Genomic DNA, 20816 nt, shown 5'->3' with positions numbered 1-20816 from the left:
ATCTGCTGATGGACATCTAGGTTGCTTCCACGTCTTGGCTATTATAAACAGTGCTGCGATGAACATTGGGGTACACGTGTCTCTTTCCCTTCTGGTTTCCTCAGTGTGTATGCCCAGCAGTGGGGTTGCTGGATCATAAGGCAGTTCTATTTCCAGTTTTTTAAGGAATCTCCACACTGTTCTCCATAGTGGCTGTACTAGTTTGCATTCCCACCAACAGTGTAAGAGGGTTCCCTTTTCTCCACACCCTCTCCAGCATTTATTATTTGTAGACTTTTGGATCGCAGCCATTCTGACTGGTGTGAAATGGTACCTCATAGTGGTTTTGATTTGCATTTCTCTGATAATGAGTGATGTTGTTATGCTCTCTTTAAGTGTATTTTATTCTGAAAGTGTGTGTATGCATGAGAAAGAGAGGAAAAGAGAGTCAATGTGCTCTTTATAAGCAGACATTCTGTGTCTGTGAAACTAAAAACATATTAAGGCTAAGTAATTTTTCCCATTTGAACAAGCAGATTGTAACAGTAGCTAGTTGTATTAATTCATCAATTGATTTTGTTATTGTTTTGTTATTAGTGACATTCGGGGGCTCTCACTTCTTTTGTGAGTCTAAGCATTGTTCTAGGGCTAAAGAATATGTCTCCCTCTTTGGTTATGTTCTAGTTACATGACAAAAGAGAGACAAAGAGAACTGACAGTTATAATTTGTATGTGTTTTTGTTACAGCATACACTTCTCTCAGGCTATAAGATAACGCTGATTGACATCGGATTGGTAATAGAATACCTTATTGGTGGAGCATATCGCAGCAGCTACACTAGAAAAACTTTCAGAGCCCTCTACAACAACCTCTACAGAAAACATAAGGTAGCATAATTGAAAAGCACCCTTGTAGAACTGATGATTTCTAGGAGTTATACTTTTAGAAAAAATGGCTTGGGAAGTTTAGGTGGGAAGAGCTTTCCAAATGGACATTCTGTTTATTGATAGTTATTGAATATTTGCTACGTGTAAATTACTGTGCTAAATGCTGGCATGCTGGCCTGGATGGACATAAAGACCTGCAGTTTTAGAAACTCTTAGAGGAAACAGACATGAATAACTAGCCGCAATACAAAACAGGATATAAAGTGTGCTGTATTGACATAGAAGTATGTGGTGAGAAAGTTTAGAGGGAGAGACGATCAGTTCTTTCCTTATCTTTCCTTTGAAAATACACAAGTGTAAAGCTTAATAGGATTGCATCTATAAACTCATACTAGTACATAGCCTGGAGATGACACTTGGAACATGTGTAGGGGTTATATTGGAAGATGTATGCAGAATGTACTATGTAAAAATATATACTATATATATTTTATTTTCCATCATAGTTTTTAAAGTCTGAAAGTGGAGGTGTTAGTTGCTCAGTCATGTCTGATTCTTTGTGACCCTGTGGACTGTAACCCACTAGACTCCTCTATCCATGGAATTCTCCAGGCAAGAATACTGGAGTGGGTTGCCATTTCCTTCTCCAGGGGAGCTTCCTGGATCTCCTGGGTCTCCTGCATTGCAGGCAGATTCTTTACCCTCTGAGCCACCAGGGAAGTGCCAAAATTAGAGTTGCTAGTTGTTCATTAGCAGAGAAAATATTGCTCATTTCTTGAAATTGCCTTTCCAGATTAGTAAACTGAAGAACTTAGTTCCTTTGTTAGTTAATAAGTAAATTTTAATTGTTCTATACATTTGGAAGAAAGAAAAGTGTGCACTGAAAAAGAATGATTTAGATGGAGAAATCAGAGAACATCTCTCTGAGGAAACGACATTTCAGTTAAGAATAGTGGTAGATCTTGGGTAGGCAAGAATGGGAGGGAGGGCATGGACATGAGGGGACTAGTACACTCAGAAGTCTACAGATGAGAATTATTCTGGCTTGAAGAGCTTAGTTCTTATTAGGGGATAATGCAAGTGTTAGAAAAGATAGTTTGTGGCATTTTTGTTTGAAAGAAGAGCAGGAACAATACAAAGCATAGTGCTGTGGACACCAGGGTATGGTTTTTCAGTGACCAGGAGGCCTTGGTCGCTGGACAATGCCAGACGGTTGTGAGGGATGACACTGGAAAGATCACATGAAAAGTCTAGACTATCAAGCTACTTTTGACCTTTATTTAACCTAGATGTCCATCAACAGATGGATGGATAAGAAAGCTATGGTACATATACACAATGGAGTATTACTCAGCCATTAAAAAGAATACATTTGAATCAGTTCTAATGACATGGATGAAACTGGAGCCTATTATACAGAGTGAAGTAAGCCAGAAAGAAAAACACCAATACAGTATACTAACGCATATATATGGAATTTAGAAAGATGCTAACAATAACCCTGTGTACGAGACAGCAAGAGACACTGATGTATAGAACAGTCTTATGGACTCTGTTGCAGAGGGAGAGGGTGGGAAGATTTGGGAGAATGGCATTGAAACATGTATAATATCATGTATGAACCGAGTTGCCAGTCCAGGTTCGATGCATGATACTGGATGCTTGGGGCTAGTGCACTGGGATGACCCATAGGGATGGTATGGGGAGGGAGGAGGGAGGAGGGTTCAGGATGGGGAACACATGTATACCTGTGGCAGATTCATTTTGATATTTGGCAAAACTAATACAATTTGTAAAGTTTAAAAATAAAATAAATTAAAAAAAAAAAAAAAAAGAATGAAGTAAAGTGAAAACCCAACTTGGCTCTAAGAGATGAGGAAGCAAAACAGAAAGAAACCCAGTTCTCCCAGAGAAAATGTCCTTTATTGGAATTTCACAGACATAAGGATAAACTTGAGGTATCAGCTCCTTCATTTAAACAAAATAAGCCTTGCTATGAGGCTACCAGGGGCAGATATAGGACTGACTGTGATATTGGTGCAGTCCAGTGGGGAGCATGTTGGGCAAGTTCCTCTAATGCCCTTTCTAGAAATGGGTAGGAAATTGCCCATTTCTCTAATTATTTTCTAGTGAAGGAGTATAGAGTTTATTGTGTTTCCTAGTAAATTAGATGGTGGCGGTTACAAACTAGTGCCACTTGGGAAGCCTGAAAGCTTCATACTGACAAGCAACTAATTATGTTATTATTGGATCTAGCCACTGAAATTCGACTCCAGTAGTGATATTATGTAACACCTGGAGACGTTCCATAACTTTCTAACTTAAGCTTAACCTTGGAGCTGTTTGTGAATGGGAACTTTCTCTTATCAGACCTGTGAATCTTTATTGCCTGTTTTGAACTTGTTCCAGGTATAGAACATCTGTTGATTCTAATGGAATTTCCACATAGAGAAGGAATGCAGATATATAATAGGGAACAAAAAAGCATGTTCTTTAAGATGTTAGGAAATAAGAGTATGCTTAATAAGAAGGGGCCATGAGAGGCTCTTGTTGGATGAGTAATTAATTACTAACCTTGGATGAAAGACAGAACCATTGGATATTTGCTAGGATGCAATATTATATTTGGTTTCATTGTTGTCTAACAGCCTCTTGATGAAAGTGAAAGAGGAGAGTGAAAAAGTTGGCTTAAAGCTCAACATTCAGTAAACTAAGATCATGGCATCTGGTCCCATCACTTCATGGCAAATAGATGGGGAAACAGTGGAAACAGTGTCAGACTTTATTTTTCTGGGCTCCAAAATCACTGAAGATGGTGATTGCAGCCATGAAATTAAAAGACGCTTACTCCTTGGAAGGAAAGTTATGACCAACCTAGACAGCATATGAAAAAGCAGAGACATTACTTTGCCAACAGAGATCTGTCTAGTCGAGTCTATGGTTTTTCCAATGGTCATGTATAGATGTGAGAGTTGGACTATAAAGAAGGCTGAGTGCCGAAGAATTGATGCTTTTGAACTGTGGTGTTGGAGAAGCCTCTTGAGAGTCCCTTGGACTGCAAGGAGATCCAACCAGTCCATTCTAAAGGAGATCAGTCCTGGCTGTTCATTGGAAGGACTGATGTTGAAGCTGAAACTCCAATACTTTGGCCACCTGATGTGAAGAGCTGACTCATTTGAAAAGACCCTGATGCTGGGAAAGATTGAGGGCAGGAGGAGAAGGGGATGACAGAGGATTTGATGGTTGGATGGCACCACCGACTCAATGGACATGGGTTTGGGTAAACTCCAGGAGTTGGTGATGGACAGGGAGGCCTGGCGTGCTGTGGTTCATGGGATCGCAAAGAGTTGGACACAACTGAGAGACTAAACTGAACTGAACTGAGAAACAAAAGGTTAATTGTTACCACTTTCATTGTTACCATAATCATCTTTTTCCCTTTTTGTTTGTTTTAAAAATAAAATAACACATGCCAGCAAGTGACCACTCTTGCTCAAAGCCTGTCCCAGCCTCCTCTTCACCGAAGACGCTGCTCAGGAAATAGAAAGGAGTCTACAGAGAGCACCCTGCATTCCCAGTTCATTAGAACTGCCCAACCTTACAAAGTCAAGGTACCAATTACTTCTTTTAAATTTGAGAATAAAATTGTCCTTGAAGACTGAGATCTTTTCATCATTTTAAATTCAAGAATGGGGAATACAGATAGAGGGACCATTTATAGGAACTGTAAACAGATGGTACAAGTCTAAAACATGATAAAGCTATTCTCTAACAATGATGAGCAAATGCCCAGGATGGGGAACTAAATGATCTCCAGGGCTGGCACCTCAGGCTGCCTTCCTTGTTCCTACCTCTGCCACGTCCAGATGATGACTCAGGAAGGCAGTCCATGGAATGGTACTAAAAAATCACCATTAAACCTTCATCCTCCTTTTTCTAAGGCTAATTAGAGAGGTGACTGTTACCTTCTCCTTTGCTTTTCTCTTACATTGCCCTCTTGTATCTTCTTTTTTCCCCTTTGAAGTTTTTTTGAAATTAATTTTCGCTTAATGTATGGTAATGATAATGTATTTATGAATGTGTATATGTGTGTGAGCAGTGTTATGGCCCCTTCCCTGTACTACCTCAGTCCCACTTTCCTCTGGGCATGAATGCTTTTGTTCAAGAGTTTCCATAGAGTTTCCATAGAAATGGTTCTTATGTTGGCTGAAAGAGGCTTGCTTTTTACAGCTCTTAGAACGAAAAGTTATATCATAAAATTACTATTGGTCATAACCAATGAACACAAATTCCCTCTACTTACAGAAATAGAAGAAGCTTATTACAATTTTTTCTCTGATCTCCTTTAATTAAAAAAAATAATTATTGAGTCTTATCATTTGCCAGGCATTATTTTGGGCTCTTGGTGGAATTTGAGATGCAGGTGGGCTGGAGAAGATATGTTAATGACTAAGAAATGGTCCTGCCCTCCCAAAGAAGTAACCTCAGTGCAGTGTGATGAGCATTGAACTAGAGATACATGCAGAGTGGCATAGAAGACTGTGGGGCTTTAGCGAATGGTTTTTGACATGAATTGTAAAGGGTGGGTTTAACCAGGTAGAAAATGGTATTTCATTATTACCTATTACCATCACTATGGAAATATGGCCAGAATAAAGGAGATCAGAATTAAAACCAATCTATTTGTAACAATGTTGGCAACACTAATGTCATTTTACTGAAAAGAAGATAGTGGATCTATTTGTAAGGTAAGGTTAGAGTTTTGTTTTTTTTTTTTAATAGTTCTCATTTGTCTTATATGTAATTTCAGCCCATTTCCTTGAGAAATTGAAAACTGTTGTATAGTTAGTGACTTTTCTAAAGGTGTAGAGCTTTAGGTTCTATTAAGTTGTTTTGTATTGTGTTAAGCTGTGTTAAGTTTTAAGCTGTGTTAACTTAAGTGGACTTAAGGTATCTTAGCCTAGGGACCCTGAAACTATTAGATACAACAAGAAATAGATTAATAAAAGGCCAAAGTTTTGGTTTCTGATTTATAAAGTTCTTTTATTATTTCCATCCTTTTTCAGTGATTTTTAAAATATTTATAAGATTCTCAGTGTCTTTTGTCAGGTGGAACATCATGCATCCGAGTATTTGGACACCCATTCCTATTTTATAGGACTTCCCTGATGGCTCAGTGGTAAAGAATCCACCTGCCAATGCAGGAGACCTGGGTTCCATTCCTGGGTCAGGAAGATCCCCTGGAGAAGGAAATGGCAACCAACTCCAGTATTCTTGCCTGGGAAATCCCATGGACAGAAGAACCTGGCTTGCTATAGTTCATAGGGTCACAAAAGCTATAAAGTTCTGTTATTATTTCCATCCTTTTTCAGTGATTTAAAAAATATTTCTGAGATACTCAATGTCTTTTGTCAGGTAGAACATCATCCATCTGAGTATTTGGACACCCATTCCTATTTTATATTCTAACAGGAAAAGTCTGCAGCCCTTCATAAATCAAGGAAGAAGTCAAAAGAAGAACAAAATATATCAGATGACCCTGATTCTACTGGCTTTATTTATCCTTATAATGACCTGCTGGTGTGGGCTGTGCTAATGAAAAGGCAGAAGATGGCCATGTTCTTCTGGCAGCATGGTGAGGAGGCCACGGTCAAGGCAGTGATCGCTTGTATCCTCTACCGAGCAATGGCCCGGGAAGCCAAGGAGAGCAACATGGTCGATGATGCCTCTGAAGAACTGAAAAATTACTCAAAGTAGGAGTTCTCCCTTCACCTCACACTTAACATTGACACTTCTTAGAATGGTTAGAAACCTTTATCTTCCACACCCTAGAACTTATAAGAGGAGTGGACTTACAGCGGTGCATTTCATGGACTCTTCCTTAGATAAGAGTCTTAAAATATTTTAAGGACTAAAGGAAAGAGAGGTGGCCCTTAGTTCAGGAGACTTGGGTTCTGATCCTGGGGCCAGCTCTTTACTAATGGTCAAATGACTTGCCAAGACTGTGGGACTTTAGTTTCTTTTTTTTTATTAAAAAAATTTTTTTTGGCCTCAGCACATGGCATGTAGGATCTTAGTTCCTCAACCAGGAACAGAAACTGTGCCTCCTGCAGTGAAAGTTTGGATTCTTAACCACTGGACCGCCAGGGAAGTCCTGGGACTTTAAACTATAAAATGTTCAATGAATGATTTTGGAACTCCCTCCTGACTATCAAACTCTTTGATACTAAGTTATATTAAAAATTGTTGTTTAAGTACCTCTCAGGCAGGAAAACAGGTAAATATATTATGTATTAAGTGCCAGAGAATGATGATGGAAAATAGAAAGTTGGGAATTTTTTTTTTTTATTTACTAATGCATGATGGTAGTAGGGAGAGAAGAGAAGCCAAAGTTAGTTAAAATTTTATAATTTTTATGTTATTTTATTTTTTTAATTTTTTAATTAATTTTATTTTATTTTTAAACTTTACAAATTGTATTAGTTTTGCCAAATATCAAAATGAATCCACCACAGGTATACATGTGTTCCCCATCCTGAACCCTCCTCCCTCCTCCCTCCCCATACCATCCCTATGGGTCGTCCCAGTGCACTAGCCCCAAGCGTCCAGTATCGTGCATCGAACCTGGACTGGCAACTCGTTTCATACATGATATTTTACATGTTTCAATGCCATTCTCCCAAATCTCCCCACTCTCTCCCTCTGCAACAGAGTCCATAAGACTGATCTATACATCAGTGTCTCTTTTGCTGTCTCGTACACAGGGTTATTGTTATCACCTTTCTAAATTCCATATATATGCGTTAGTATACTGTATTGGTGTTTTTCCTTCTGGCTTACTTCACTCTGTATAATAGGCTCCAGTTTCATCCACCTCATTAGAACTGATTCAAATGTATTCTTTTTAATGGCTGAGTAATACTTCATTGTGTATATGTACCACAGCTTTCTTATCCATTCATCTGCTGATGGACATCTAGGTTGCTTCCACGTCCTGGCTATTATAAACAGTGCTGTGATGAACATTGGGGTACACGTGTCTTTATTTTAAAAAATTTCAGAGAATGACAGTGTCTACTTTTTAGAGAAAACAACCTCCCAGAAGATCACCTGGGGATGTCTCCAGGTCTGGCTTCTTACTTAAGTTATCTGTGTATTTTGTAAAATCTTAAAAAAAAAAAAAATAAGAGTGAGGGGTTTCCACAGTTTTTCCTTATATGCTAGTTTGATTTTGAATAGTCTTTTCTGGCAAAAATTCTTCATTAGGACCTATCAGGGAGCCCTACATAGCTTGTTTTGTGGTGTGGAGTCACTTCTCCTCAGGAATAGCTCAGGGACTGTCGTTGGAAACCCACTGTTCCTTCAAGAAAGGGAGAACAATCCATTTTCTGAGCAGCAGTCCCTTTTAAAGTAGCTTCTGCCTTTTACTGTCCCCTCTTTTCTCTTGGTCTTTTCTGAGTCCCATATGTAACCTTTTGGACGTTTCTGGGACTCTGGCCTGCCTTTATATTTGCTGCTCACCACTGTGTCATTGCAGACAGTTTGGCCAGCTTGCCCTGGATGTGTTGGAGAAGGCATTCAAACAGAACGAAAGAATGGCCATGAAACTGCTGACCTACGAACTCAAGAACTGGAGCAACTCTACCTGTTTGAAGCTGGCTGTTTCTGGAGGGTTGAGGCCCTTTGTTTCACACACTTGTACCCAAATGCTACTAACTGATATGTGGATGGGGCGTCTGAAAATGAGGAAAAACTCTTGGTTAAAGGTATATATACTTGCTTTATAGAGTTTAATGTTATTAATAGTTTAGTCTGGAGGTCTGTACTTTTTTCATTTGTCACTTGTTCCAGAAGAGTACTTTCAGGAAAACCAATTATTAATACTGTTTTTGATTCTCGCAGATGAGCAGAGATCTTCACAGTGAAACCTCTGACAACTACTTTATCTCCCACTCCTATGGTTTCTTTTTAAAAATGGGCATAATTGTGCCAGCTCAGTCCATTGCAAAGGCATACTCATGAGAAAGTGGCTAGAAGTTAAAAGCATGTACAGACATAAGTAAGATTTCATTATTAGTAGTCACCACTGTCCCTGATAATTATAATAGAAATAAATGAGACTTTTTACTGAGAATTTTCTTAGCTTAAGGATGCTAACCCATGATAAACTAAATAAAATTAGCAGTTGGTTGTGCTCATCTAATGTAATGTTTCAGGAAATAAATGGCTGTTTTATAAAGCTGCCCTCAAACACATTTGTTCACACCACTATATCCAAATTTTTGTATTCCATTATAGTTTAGCCTTATCTTTCATCTTGAATTAGAAATTAGAAACCCTTATTCCTGAAAACGTAATAACTTTCTGCTCTTTGTATACTTTATTTTTTATATCAACGAAGAGACTTAAGTGAAGTAAGACTAGATGTTTTGCCCCCAAACATGGTGAGCTTACAAGACTGAATTAGCTACTTAAAATCTCTGACTTGCAGTAAACCATATTGCTCTCTATGCCTGGATCCTAATTTATCAGTGCTTGGCTTGTAAGTTTTGGGAACACTTCCATAAATAATTGTAAAATGACTAGTTCCAAGTGGATGAGGACTGGAGGAAGACTTTATAGAGTTTTATGTGGAAAGGAAAGCTCATGTAAGTGCTTTTAGGGAATAGACTCCAAACCCTTCCTTGGAAATGGGATGTTGATATCATTGAACACTGTTTCACAAGCTGATGGTTCTGCAGTGTCAATGGCAACAGAATGTGGAGCTTTTCAGGAAGTAGATTAGGAATTAATTAGTGCAATATTATCATTGTGTTTGATAACTATGATGTTTCCAGACCTAGAAGATTGCATGTTTTTTGGGTTCAACATCTGAAAAGAAAACAAACACACAAACAAACCAATCCCTGCCAGAACTGGGACAAGTCCAGAGAACTTCCACAGGACATCAGGCTTTAAAACAAAACAACAAAAAGTCATTTCAGCATGAAAAAAAAAAGAAAGAAAGAAATTGACAAGAGCATGGCTTTAGTTTATTTAATCATGAATGGTATAGAGTCAGGGTAATCTTATTTTCATTCATTGAATCCTAGAATACTGGAGCTTAATTTTAGTTCAAAAGAGATAATGTTCACCAAGATGATTCTCACAGAATTGAGTAAATCCAAGCTCTTTACCCCGAAAGGCCATACAAGTTGAATAGACCATAAATAAATTCAAGAATGATAGCAATAGGAAGGATGTCTAGAGTTATACATTCTGTAGGTTTTGCTGGCAGAGAAAATATATGTGTGATGGGAGATAGATGTAAACAGAGGGACTTGGTATGGTTTTACATTATTGATTTATAATATAAATAAATTTTAGAGTGTTTTATGTGATAATAACTACTTAGTGGCTTTAAAGAATTATTCAAGCATTATGCTCATTGAAAAAGAAGACATCTCAGTGTCCTGCCGCTAGTTTTCTTTTTTTAATTAGAGGATAATTGCTTTACAATGTTGTGGTAGTCTCTGCCACACATTAATGCGAGTCCCCTCCCTCTTAAACCTCCCCACCCTGCCCACCATTCCACGTCTCTGGGTCATCCCAGAGAGCCGGGTTGGGCTCCCTACGATACACAGCCGCTTCCTGCTAGGTGTTGTTTAGTCGCTAAGTTGTGACTCTTACAACCCCATGGACCGCAGCCCACTTGTCCTTGGGATTTCCAGGCAAGAATGGGTTGCTATTTCCTTCTCTAGCGGATCTTTTCGATTCAGGGTTTGAACCCAAGTCTGCTGCATCGCAGGCGGATTCTTTACTGTCTGAGCCACCAGGGACAGAGTGCTCCAAATTCAAGTTTGCTTTTTGGAACTATCTGAATTTTTTTTTTAATATATTTTTAATCTACAGTTAGTTGCATCTGTGGATGCAAAGCCCACATATATGATGGGCTGGCTGAATTCCACCGTTAGGTTGTTCCACATCAGCTATCCTTCTATAGATGGACTTTTATGCTCAGTTTCTTAGTTGGACATTTAGGTTGACACTAATTTTTTTGCCATTACAGATAGCCCTTCAGTGAACATCCCTATACATATGCTTGGATTCATGAGTATTTCTGAGGGAGACACTTCTGGTATTGGAATTCTTAAGTCAGAAAATGTATACAATCAGGGTATCCACTTAACTGGGGACGGATCTGACATTTCCTATACACCCAAATCTTGACTTTATTTGGATCATATGTGTGTCTTGTATAACCCTCACTACCTGCTTTGTTCTCCTCTTTTGAAGATCATCATCAGTATTCTTTTCCCACCTGCCATTTTGACACTGGAGTTTAAAAGCAAAGCGGAAATGTCACATGTCCCACAGTCCCAGGACTTTACGTGGTATAATGGTGACCAGAACACCAGTACTCTCAAAGAAAATTCTTGTCAGGTTAGTACGATATCATGGTGAACTGAGTTTTTGTGACCTGGACTGCACACAAACGCAGACGCATAGCTTACTTATTAACAAACTATTTAACAATCTTAATCATATTATAGTATGGTCAGGTATACTATGTATGATAGTTCTGATTAACCTCCGTATATGATTAAGCAAAATATCCTATTTCTGCCAAAATCAAAGACTGTATTATATCTAGGAAGCTGCTTAATATTTTATTTTCCTTTATGACTAGTGGAACAAATAGACTTATTGTTTCTTGAAAGCTATAATAAGGGATGTCTCGTAGCCTTCAAAATATTTTATAAAATGCTGATTTAGAATTTGTGCTGATCTTCACTGTTTCATGCCACAGTTTTTTCATTTGTCATATCCAATGAGTTTGGATGGTTTTACTTGAGTTCCCAAATGTGTACTCTTTCATGGGTAACTTGAGCTGGTTCTCTTGCAACCCATCTTTGCTGAAGAGCCTCCAATATGCTGTCTGCACATCCATTTTTTAAATTTTGTGTTTCAACTTGGATCATTGCTGATGAAGTTGCCATTTACTATCAGGTGTTCAGTTCAGTTTAGTCACTCAGTTGTGTCCGACTGTGACCCCTGGCGGACTGCAGCACGCCAGGCCTCCATGTCCATCACCAACTCTGGGAGTTTACTCAAACTCATGTCCATTGAGTCGGTGATGCCATCCAACCATCTTATCCTCTGTCTTCCCCTTCTCCTCCTGCCTTCAATCTTTCCCAGCATCAGAGTCTTTTCAAATGAGTCAGTTCTTCGCATCAGGTGCCTAAAATATTAGAATTTCAGCTTCAGTTTCCAATGAATATTCAGGACTGATTTCCTTTAGGATGGACTGGTTGGATCTCCTTGCTGTCCAAGGGACGCTCAAGAGTCTTCTCCAACACCACAGTTCAAAAGCATCAATTCTTCAGTGCTCAGCTTTCTTTATAGTCCAACTCTCATATCCATATGTGACTACTGGAAAAACCATACCTTTGACTAGACGGACTATGAAGTGTAGTGAACATCTTTTCTGGTACTTAATACTTCAGTGAGGCATCTTTAGCTAGTGTCTTGTCTGATGGGCTTTTGTACTTATGAGGTATTTGTTATAATGTTGAAAACATCTTTGATAAATGTTAAATGAAAAATAATTAATTATAGTTTGTACGGATGGCATCTGTTGTGATTGATTGAGCATCCATTCTGATTGATAATGCCAGATCACTTAACCAGATGAGTTATTAAATATTTTGACTATCATGACTCTTTGGGTATATGTGTTCTTCTTCTATCCCTCCTTCCCTCCCTTCCCTTCTTTTCTAAGCCTGATAGTTCTGTTTGGGGTTCTCAGAGTACAAGATACCAGGTACATTCTAACCTTTACAGAGTGTGTGAGAAATTCTCTGTTGCAAAACTGGGCTTTGCAAGTTGTCATAATTGTGATTGTACTGGTTAGATTATATGTTTACTAAGTTTAGACTGTTTCATTTTTTTTTTTTTTAAGAAAAGAAAAGAAATGTAGTGCTGGCCTAACCTTATTAGAAATAGAAGGCAATCTTTATATGTGAGATATTCACATATACATGTTTGATTTTATATGGTCTCAAGGCTAACAGTACAGCCTTCTTTCACATTTTTCCTCATTTGGAGTTCCATTTCATGCCTTAAGGCTGCAAAATCTTTCCCTCTGGTAAGAGCACATGGCCAAGAACTATCTTTAAACCAGGCCACATTTTAAGAGACTTACTCTGAGTCACCCTGTCTGGAGAACATGTCATCATCTCCTCGAATCCTGGTGGAAATATTCGTGCTTGAGCAATCTTTCCAACACAGGTGTTTTTCCAGCACTCTGCTTTTCAGCCACAGCTCTTGGCAGATAATCTTGTGTATTTTATTTGATGTCATAATCAGATACAACATCAAGAACTTCATATACATGTCATGGTATTTGGTCTTTGAATTCAACTCAGAGATAGGCTCAAGTAGTGTTTTTTAAAATAATTGTATTTATTTTGGCTGTGCTTGGTCTTCATTGATGGCTTTTCTCTAGTTGCAGCAAGAGGGGGCTACTGTCTGTTGTGGAGGACGGGCTCTAGGGCACAGGGGCTTCAGGAATTGTGGCACAGAGTTTATTTGCTCCACAGCACGTGGGATCTTCCCGGATCAGGGATCAAATCTGTGTCTCCTGCGTTGGCAGGTGGATTCTTTACCACTGAGCTACCAGGGAAGCCCTCAATTAATGTTTTATAATATAATAATGAGAAGTTATTTAACAACAAGATCATTACTTAAATAGCTTTCTGGAGTCTTTCCGAAGTGGTACTGATGCCATTAAAATCACAGTATATGATGACTTTTAAAATCAGTTCTAAGCCACGGTTCTAACCCATTTTAACTCTAGGCTGGTTTAACTCTGTTAGTAACTGGCTCAGTTACTGTACTTCTAAATCACATCTCTGATTCCACTGTCCAAAGTGACATGAATGACAGAACTATCAATTAGGCCCTGAGAAAACCCATCTAGAGGCCTGAGGCCTCAAAATTTAAATTTTCTTGCTATTACATGGATAATTCAGGCAAAACCTGATTCATTCCTTGGCTTGGAAATTCTTGGTAATCATGTAGGTCTGGTGTTCGAGAGACATCTTTTGTGGATAGGTTGAAGAAATAGGCTAGTCTGAGAGGCACCATAGAACGTTCTTTCTTTTCATTTAATATGACTTTCGTAATATTACAAAAGTAGTACATTTCCTATTGAAAGATTAAAATCACACAGACATCTATGAAGTAGGATAATACCTCTTTTGCTTTTCTTTCATCATCCCTAAGTTTCCTCTTCTCAAAAGTAACCAGGGTGCAAGTGCTTTTCCCTTTCTCTTTCTTTTTTTCTCTCTAATGGCTCTTCTGAGCAGACACCTCTGTTAGTCACATTCATGCAACCGCTTTCTTGTCACACAGATATTCATTTCTCACCACCTACAACTGTTAACCCGTTTAGGCTGACCCATAACTTTTGAGAAACTGATGGAAAATGCTTTCCCTAGAAAATGCATGTACAACACAAATGCTTGCATATAATTGCAGCAGGTGCAAAGAACTCCAGAAACTCAGAGAGTTCATGAACTTCAGGTAAAGAGCCTCTGTTATTAATGAGTGAAGAAGCTGTCAAAGTCAGAATTCTTAAATCAACACTGAGCCTGACTTCCCTGTGACTTGGGAAAGATGTATCACCATTCTCTATCCATTTTTTCCTCCTTTTATGTGGAAACAAATCTATTCTCTACTTAATTGATTTCACAAGGACTTTATTTATATGAATATCCTGAGGTTCCAAAATTACTGATAAAGGAGATTAAAAAGAACAGGAAGAGGGACCATTTTAAAATGCTTGGAACTACTCTTAGTTTGACTAAATTTGATTACGGCAGACTCAACTTGCTTTTCAGAAATGCGCTGTTCTCTTTACCCTGTCAAAGATCGATACAATACATGTAGTTTTTCTTCTGTTCAAGACTAAGATTATAATTTGGAAGGTGGATGCCCAATTAATTTCTCATTTATTTATTATATTTATATATTTATGAAATATATAATATTTTAGATATTTAAAAATGTTAGCAATTTAGTTAAGGCTCTGACAATAAATAATTATTTGTTTATTTTACAGAAAGACTGTGATTTGGAAAGGGGACCTGATGAGAAAACAGATGAAAGTCAGCACTTTGATTTAAAGAGTGGGCTCCAAACCCTTCCTTGGACCAGGAAAGTCTATGAGTTCTACAATGCTCCAATTGTCAAGTTTTGGTTTTATACGGTTGGTCTCATTTAAAAAATTGTATATAGTATTCAGGATGGTTAATTTTTAATGATAATGTTGATAGTGATATGCCTGATTTACCAACTTGTAATAAAAATGTAGTTTAGAAAGAGTGGGAGGCCTGGCAAAGGAGATAGGAAAGAAGATTGGAGGGAGGTGAGAAAAGGTGAGGGCAGGTCTTTCCTACTTTTGGGAGCAAAAGCACAAGAATTTTTTTCTTCTTCTGAGTGTTTACAGATAGCACAGCTGGAACTAAGCATTTGAAACTTTGTGGAACAATAAAATGAAAATAGTGGTTGTAGTATTAAGGGATGGGGGTGGATTAATTTCCCATCTTGGGCAAAAATGTCAGTAGTTGAATTGATTTTTTTTCTTTGTAGGAATGTTGTGTAATATAGACTAAAAATGCAAGTTTTTGTTGTTGTTGTCTTCAGTAGCAAATACTTATAATATATGGAGAACAAGACAAATTTTAGAAAAATTGTATCAAATACTACATATGTCATGGATGGAGAGATGGCAAAAGCAGTAACTATACACTAAATGTATTCAGTGGTTTTTACATTTATTTGATAATATTTATTTTTCTAATGCTTCACTTCAGTTCAGTTGCTCAGTCGTGTCCAACTCTTTGTGAGCCCATGAACCGCAGCACGCCAGGCCTCCCTGTCCATCACCAACTCCCAGAGTCCACCCAAACCTGTGTCCATTGAGTCAGTGATGCCATCCAGCCATATCATCCTCTGTCATCCCCTTCTCCTCCTGCCCTCAATCTTTCCCAGCATCAGAGTCTTTTCCAATGAGTCAGCTCTTTGCATCAGGTGGCCAAAGTATTGGAGTTTCAGCTTCAAAATCAGTCCTACCAATGAAAACCCAGGACTGATTTCCTTTAAGATGGACTGGTTGGAACTCCTTGCAGTCCAAGGGACTCTCAAGAGTCTTCTCCAACACCACAGTTCAAAAGCATCAATTCTTTGGTGCTCAGCTTTCTTTACAGTCCAACTCTCACATCCATACACGGCCACTGGAAAAACCATAGCCGTAACTAGACCGACCTTTGTTGACAAAGTAATGTCTCTGCTTTTTAATATGCTATCTAGGTTGGTCATAACTTTCCTTCCAAGGAGTAAGCGTCTTTTAATTTCATGGCTGCAGTCACCATCTGCAGTGATTTTGCAGCCCCAACAAATAAAGGTGGCCACTGTTTCCGCTATTTCCCCCATCTATTTGCCATGAAGTGATAGGACCAGATGCCATGATCTTAGTTTTCTGAATGTTGAGCTTTAAGCCAACTTTTTCACTCTTCTCTTTCACTTTCATCAAGAGGCTTTTTAGTTCTTCTTCACCTTCTGTCATAAGGGTGTTGTCATCTGCATATCTGAGGTTATTGATATTCCTCCCGACAATCTTGATTCCAGCTTGTGCTTCCTCCAGTCCAGCATTTCTCATGATGTACTCTGCATATAAGTTAAATAAGCAGGGTGACAATATACAGCCTTGACGTACTCCTTTTCCTATTTGGAACCAATCTGTTGTTCCATGTCCAGTTCTAACTGTTGCTTCCTGACCTGCATACAGATTTCTCAAGAGGCAGGTCAGGTGGTCTGGTATTCCCATCTCTTTTAGAATTTTCCACAGTTGATTGTGATGCACACAGTCAAAGGCTTTGGCATAGTCAATAAAGCAGAAATAGATGTTTTTCTGGAATTGTTTTGCTTTTTCGATGATCCAGCAGATGTTGGCAATTTGATCTCTTGTTCCTCTGCCTTTTCTAAAACCAGCTTGAACATCTGGAAGTATACAGTTCACATATTGCTGAAGCCTGATTTGGAGAATTTTGAGCATTACTTTACTAGTATGTGAGATGAGTGCAATCGTGCAGTAGTTTGAGCATTCTTTGGCATTGCCTTTCTTTGGGATTCTAATGCTTATCTATAGTTAAATTGCTTATAGTCAAGGTTGTATATTTCTGAAACATTTGAAGTCATTATAAGAGGATATTTATATAAATGCGTTATATTTCAAAATATTCCTTGCCCAACCACACACTTGTTTCATATACATATTGAATAAGTACATAGGTCCAAATAACTTTTATGTTTTCAAAAAGAAAATTTTCATTCAGATGATTCAGGTTTTACCATTTTTGTGAATATGCAACAAAATCCTAGAGACTCTGATAGTAGCATTAAGAGAATTTAACCAACCCAGGGATCGAACCCAGGTCTCCTGCATTGCAGGTGGATAATTAACGAGCTAAGCAACCAGGGAAGCCCAACCATTGTCACATCACTGGGTAGAGTATTCAAGTGTTTTTTCCTTAGAAAATTCCAGCTTATGAACTCTTAGAGACAGGAACAACCTAAGCAAATGGACAATAATGATGATGGAAATAAACAAACTAGCCAACCATATCTACCCACCACAATGAACTGTATTAGCTGTGAGCACAGGCATTTTACTCATGACCCTTACATTGCTAGGTTATGGTACGTGTGCTTTATTAAAGCAGTGTCTTGTTGTAAATGGTATGATGAAAAAGCAAAAATGTAAACATTTTTGGATATCTTTTTAAAACTTGGAAAGAAAAAAAAGAGTCAGAAGTAATACCACCAATATCTACAGTGTTTTGGTGTCTGGCCACCATGGAACCAGTGATAACGATGTAAAAAACGTCTGCTTGACAGTACAAGTTTATTTAAATTGTGTCCCTACGGGATCATCAAACATATTAAAACTATGAAATACAGATCTAGAGAAGTATGGAATTTACTTAACTTTCTTATATGCTTCTCTATTAAGTTTCTGAACTCATAGGCAATGCTAATAGCCATTATGCCTGCCTGAAATACCACCTATTGTAAATGCCAATTTGGTATAGTCAAAAGTGATTTCAGCCATTCTCTATGCAGCACTAAGCTTAGCAGACTTATCAAACTTAGGTAGAGCTCAAAAAGATTTGATAAATAAGGATTCAGTTTAAAATAATATGATTCTCATGAGAATGAACACACACAGAGGCACTTTTCCCCCTTTGATCTGGGATTTGTAATATGTGTTTATCAGCTAGTACTGTGTATGGTCTCTGAAGATATTTGAAGGGCTGCATTGTCTCATGCCTTGTTGGTGATTGAGAAATTGGTAAAGCCTTTCTGGCTGGCAACTTAGTAATATGTGTCACATTTTTAAATGTGTGTAGTTATTCTACTTCTGGAAATTGTAAGACATAAGAATGTTAGATAAGATCACAAAGCTGTTAATCACCATACATCTATGTGTATGTGTTTGCTGCTGCTGCTGCTGCTAAGTTGCATCAGTCGTGTCCCATTCTGTGCGACCCCATAGACGGCAGCCCACCAGGCTCCCCCGTCCCTGGGATTCTCCAGGCAAGAACACTGGAGTGGGTTGCCATTTGCTTCTCCAATGCATGAAAGTGAAAAGTGAAAGTGAAGTCGTTCAGTCGTGTCCGACTCTTAGCGACCCCATGGACTGCAGCCCACCAGGCTCCTCCGTCCATGGGATTTTCCAGGCAAGAGTACTGGAGTGGAGTGCCATTTCCTCTCCAATGCATGAAAGTGAAAAGTGAAAGTGAAGTCGCTCAGTCGTGTCCGACTCTTAGCGACCTCATGGACTGCAGCCTAACAGGCTCCTCCGTCCGTGGGATTTTCCAGGCAGGAGTACTGGAGTGGGTGCCATTGCCTTCTCCAGTGTATGTGTTTACTGTGCCTTAATTCTTGGAAGAGACTGGAAATCTAGGTTTAATATACATACCGCTTAAACATACATTTCTTGATTGTCTATCATGTGTTAGGCTGAGTGCTTAAGTGCTATAGATAAAAATGTCAACAGTCTTTAATTATAAAGATTCACAATCAGATAATACTTTTCTATCAACCAGGATATTTTAATCAGCATAAAATAAAATTCTCAGCAGTAATAAACATCACAACTTATTATATTTGAAACAGTCTCCTACCAATACTGCTACTTTGGCATCCTTAGGACACATGTTTTCTGTTTAAATGGAGGAGAAGGTGTGTGATTCCCCCTTGCCTTGTTGTTAGCCTGACTGTGTCCATGCCAGAATGTGCAGGGTTCTGAAAATTCTGATCAGGAGCCAACAAGATGAGACAGTGCCCACTTTGATGCATTAGAGAATAGTGCTCTTCTTTCCTTCCATAGAATCATAGAACAGAGAACTGTGGATTCTTATGCCTTCCTTGATATTGCGCTTCCCTTGTGGCTCAGCTGGTAAAGAATCCACCTGTAATGTGGGAGACCTGGGTTCGATCCCTGGGTTGTGAAGATCCCCTGGAGAAGGGAAAGGCTACCCACTCCAGTATTCTGGCCTGGAGAACTCCATGGATCATGTAGTATATGGGGTTGCAAAGAGCTGGACACGACTGAGCACCAGGTGGTCCCGGTTATGTTTCCCTGCTATCGTGTTGAAGTCCATGTGATTTCTGTTGAGTTGGGTCCATGTCTGCTTGGTGTCCTCCACTATGACTCTCACTCATGACCAAGAAATGTGTGTCCCCCTCACAGATGGTGTACTTGGCATTCCTTATGCTGTTCACTTACACCGTGTTGGTGGAGATGCAGCCCCAGCCCAGCGTGCAAGAGTGGCTTGTTATTATCTACATCTTCACCAATGCCATTGAGAAAGTCAGGGAGGTGAGTTACCCTTTCTCCCTTTGTCTTCCGTACATCTCTGCTAGAGGTGTTCTGGGATGGGGTGGTGCAAAGGGAGAGGTCAAAGGTTGAGGTGGGGTGGACAGTGATCCTGACTTGGCATGCTGCAGGAGGGTAATTGGGGGAAATTTCTGATCTCAACCTTTTCTTGTTGCCAAATAATTTCTCTTGATTGCCGCTCTTTGAAAGCAGTTATTTTTGAGGACATCTTAGTGTGTTTATCAGTCACAGAGTGATAGTGTCTAGTTGTTATTAGACCCTCCGACTGTTAGATTTCCCATCCCCAGAGTGTTTTTTTTTAAAATAAGATTGATTTTCATATAGTCTAACATTACTTACATATTATTGATTTCATGTCACATAGTGGCTAAAGTTGTACAATGGTAAAGAATTCATGTATAGCCTTCGAAAGTTCCTACTAAACATTCCTCTGGGGCAAGTAGTCCAAGAAACAAAACAAAGCAAACTTTATTTTTAATTTATAGTGAGTCACTTAAAAAAAAAAGGAATGAATATTCCCATGCAGTTGTAATGTAATCACATATAGTATAACTTAGACTATTTTAGAATCACTGTATATGTAGCTCTACCTTTGTGCATTTACATATATTGAGTTTGTCCTAGAGCTCTTATGACCAATACTGTATATTATGTAGATATAGTCTTAGTAATATATTTATGTTGCCTGCTAGTTACTATTGTGGAGTTTATAGACAGTAGAAAATAATTCAGCAGAAAAATGTTATCAAAATTCTACCATTCTTTTTAATGCCTCAGGAAAAATGGGTTTACTGTCTGACATTTCAATTTGTCTGACATTCTGTTGCAGGGGTAATTTCTTGTAATAGTGAGTTCTAATGTCACGTTCAATTTGCTAACTGTTCACTAACAGCAATAGTGGGATCAGATTATAGGATTCTTTCCTTTCTTCGCACTAGGCTATTCATCATGAAATGGCATTGCAGCTATAGTCCATTGCAATGTCGAGTTTTAAAATTGTCTC

The 20816-nt window shown here is 38.6% G+C and overlaps 1 protein-coding gene across 2 annotated transcripts in view; it reads left to right on the top strand.

Annotated features, from left to right (window-relative positions):
* The window catches only part of TRPM6 (transient receptor potential cation channel subfamily M member 6), a 166564-nt gene that overhangs the window by 93208 nt on the left and 52540 nt on the right, over positions 1 to 20816 (top strand). For both annotated transcript variants that reach the window (XM_061425553.1, XM_061425552.1), the window contains exons 14-20: positions 727 to 867; positions 4344 to 4478; positions 6340 to 6620; positions 8405 to 8633; positions 11143 to 11289; positions 14972 to 15118; positions 19667 to 19795. In XM_061425553.1, the coding sequence (XP_061281537.1) occupies positions 727 to 867; positions 4344 to 4478; positions 6340 to 6620; positions 8405 to 8633; positions 11143 to 11289; positions 14972 to 15118; positions 19667 to 19795 (1209 nt within the window). The remainder of the gene's footprint in view (positions 1 to 726; positions 868 to 4343; positions 4479 to 6339; positions 6621 to 8404; positions 8634 to 11142; positions 11290 to 14971; positions 15119 to 19666; positions 19796 to 20816) is intronic.

This window comes from Bos javanicus, chromosome 8 (genome assembly GCF_032452875.1).
Source record: "Bos javanicus breed banteng chromosome 8, ARS-OSU_banteng_1.0, whole genome shotgun sequence".
NCBI classification, from domain to species: Eukaryota; Metazoa; Chordata; class Mammalia; order Artiodactyla; family Bovidae; genus Bos; species Bos javanicus.
This window is presented reverse-complemented; position numbering and strand designations above follow the sequence as displayed.